Source organism: Equus przewalskii, chromosome 11, assembly GCF_037783145.1.
Source record: "Equus przewalskii isolate Varuska chromosome 11, EquPr2, whole genome shotgun sequence".
NCBI lineage: Eukaryota > Metazoa > Chordata > Mammalia > Perissodactyla > Equidae > Equus > Equus przewalskii.
Window position 1 is genome coordinate 20,327,659 of NC_091841.1, and position 1,767 is coordinate 20,329,425.

At 40.1% G+C, this 1,767-nt stretch overlaps 1 protein-coding gene across 1 annotated transcript; it reads right to left on the reverse strand.

The window, feature by feature from the left end:
• Window positions 1-513: 513 nt before the first annotated feature.
• On the reverse strand, window positions 514-1,461 carry LOC103562029 (olfactory receptor 5B12). The gene has a single exon (XM_008536934.2). The coding sequence runs from the start codon at window positions 1,456-1,458 to the stop codon at window positions 514-516; it is 945 nt and encodes a 314-aa protein (XP_008535156.2). The 5' UTR covers window positions 1,459-1,461.
• Between the last annotated feature and the right edge of the window lie 306 nt (window positions 1,462-1,767).

Below are 1,767 nucleotides of genomic sequence, written 5' to 3' on the forward strand. Positions count from 1 at the left end.
AAGTGAAATATAATTTTTGAAAACCAAAAACATATGTTAGATATATACATATATGTATATATATTTATAGCAAATCAAATATTAATATTAAGAACATGTTCTCAGGCACCAAAATAATTGTTTTAAATTCTAATATAACAATAGACCTACCTCATGTATGTCTCAACTAATTTTTCCTTCTATAGGTGTGTGGTTTTCATGAGTTTCTCATGAATGATGTATGTGTGTGCATATGCTTATATATGCAACTGTGAGCGGATATGTTCATGTGGGAGTGCAGGAAAGCATGTTTATTAACAAGAATTTGAAAATAAGAAGTCCTTGTTCGGGAGTGGTTCTTCCTAAATTTTTGTTCCTAGGTCTCATATTTTTTTAAGACTTTCACTCTGTAGGCTTAATCAATAGCTGAAGAAAGAACTAAAAGAAATTAGAAATTTGTGGGCCAGACAGGTAAATGTTTTCCCTAGATAGATCTGTGCTGGATGAAACTGCCTTATTGTAGATTTTACGTAATTAAAACATTAATCCTATAGAAGACTTTGCCTTCCCCACAGTCTTTTTAAAGGCGCTCTTGACTTCTTTGTTCCTCAGGCTGTAGACCAGTGGATTCAGCATGGGGACGACCACAGTATAAAACACAGATGCCAATTTGTCTGTGCCCATGGAATGACTGGAGCTGGGCTGTAAGTACATGAAGATGCCTGTCCCATAGAAGATGGAGACCGCAGTGAGGTGGGAAGCACAGGTGGAAAAGGCCTTCTGGCATCCTTCAGATGAGCGCATCCTCAGGATGGTGATAAATATAAACAGGTAGGAGATCAAGATGACCAGGACAGAAAAGAGATCATTGAAGCCCACCACAAAAAGAATAACCATTTCACTGATGTAGTTGTCTGAGCATGAGAGAGTCAGAAGAGGAGGAGCATCACAGAAAAAGTGATCAACCACATTGGACCTACAGAAGGAGAGCCTGAAAATATTCCCAGTGTGGATGGAAGCATTCAAGAAACCACAGATGTAGGGGCCTATGACCAGACAAGTACACACACTTGTTGTCATGGTGGTGGTGTAATGCAGGGGTTTACACACTGCTGCATAGCGGTCATAGGCCATTGAGGCCAAGAGGAAACTCTCTACAGTGATAAAGGCTACAAAGAAGAAGAATTGTGTGACACAAGAATTATAGGGGATGATATTGTCTCCTGTGAGGAATCTTGCCATGACCTTGGGAGTGACAGCTGAGGAATAACCAAGGTCCACCAGAGAGAGGTTACTGAGGAAAAAGTACATGGGAGTGTGGAGATGAGAATCCAACAGAATCAACTTGATCATCCCCAGGTTCCCAACCAGAGTGATGAGGTAGATGAGAGAGAAGATTATGAAGAGTGGGATCTGCAGTTCTGGGTCATCAGTTAACCCCAAAAGAATGAACTCAGTCACCTCCGTTCTGTTCTCCATGGGGATCAATTGGGAATCGTGTGGCTGCCCTGTAACAATGAGAAATATGAATCAGAATGACAAATAGAGGGAAGACTCTGCTGAAATCAATCAGCATGATCACTCTGTGCTTTATTTCAGCATTGCAATAACTTGTTTCCAGGAGTCTGTAGACCTAAAGCATGGCTACGGCAACTAAATGAAATTTTAAATTATTGATAGATCATAGAACATCCCAGATAAAAGAACTGGAGATAATGCACCCCAATCTCCTAACTTCCTAGAAGACCGAGTTGAAGTAAAGAAAAGATTTGTGAAAGATCATCAGAT

Coding starts and splice junctions, on each gene's coding strand:
- LOC103562029 (XM_008536934.2), bottom strand. CDS start 1,458: ATGGAGAACAGAACGGAGGTGACTGAGTTCATTCTTTTGGGGTTAACT.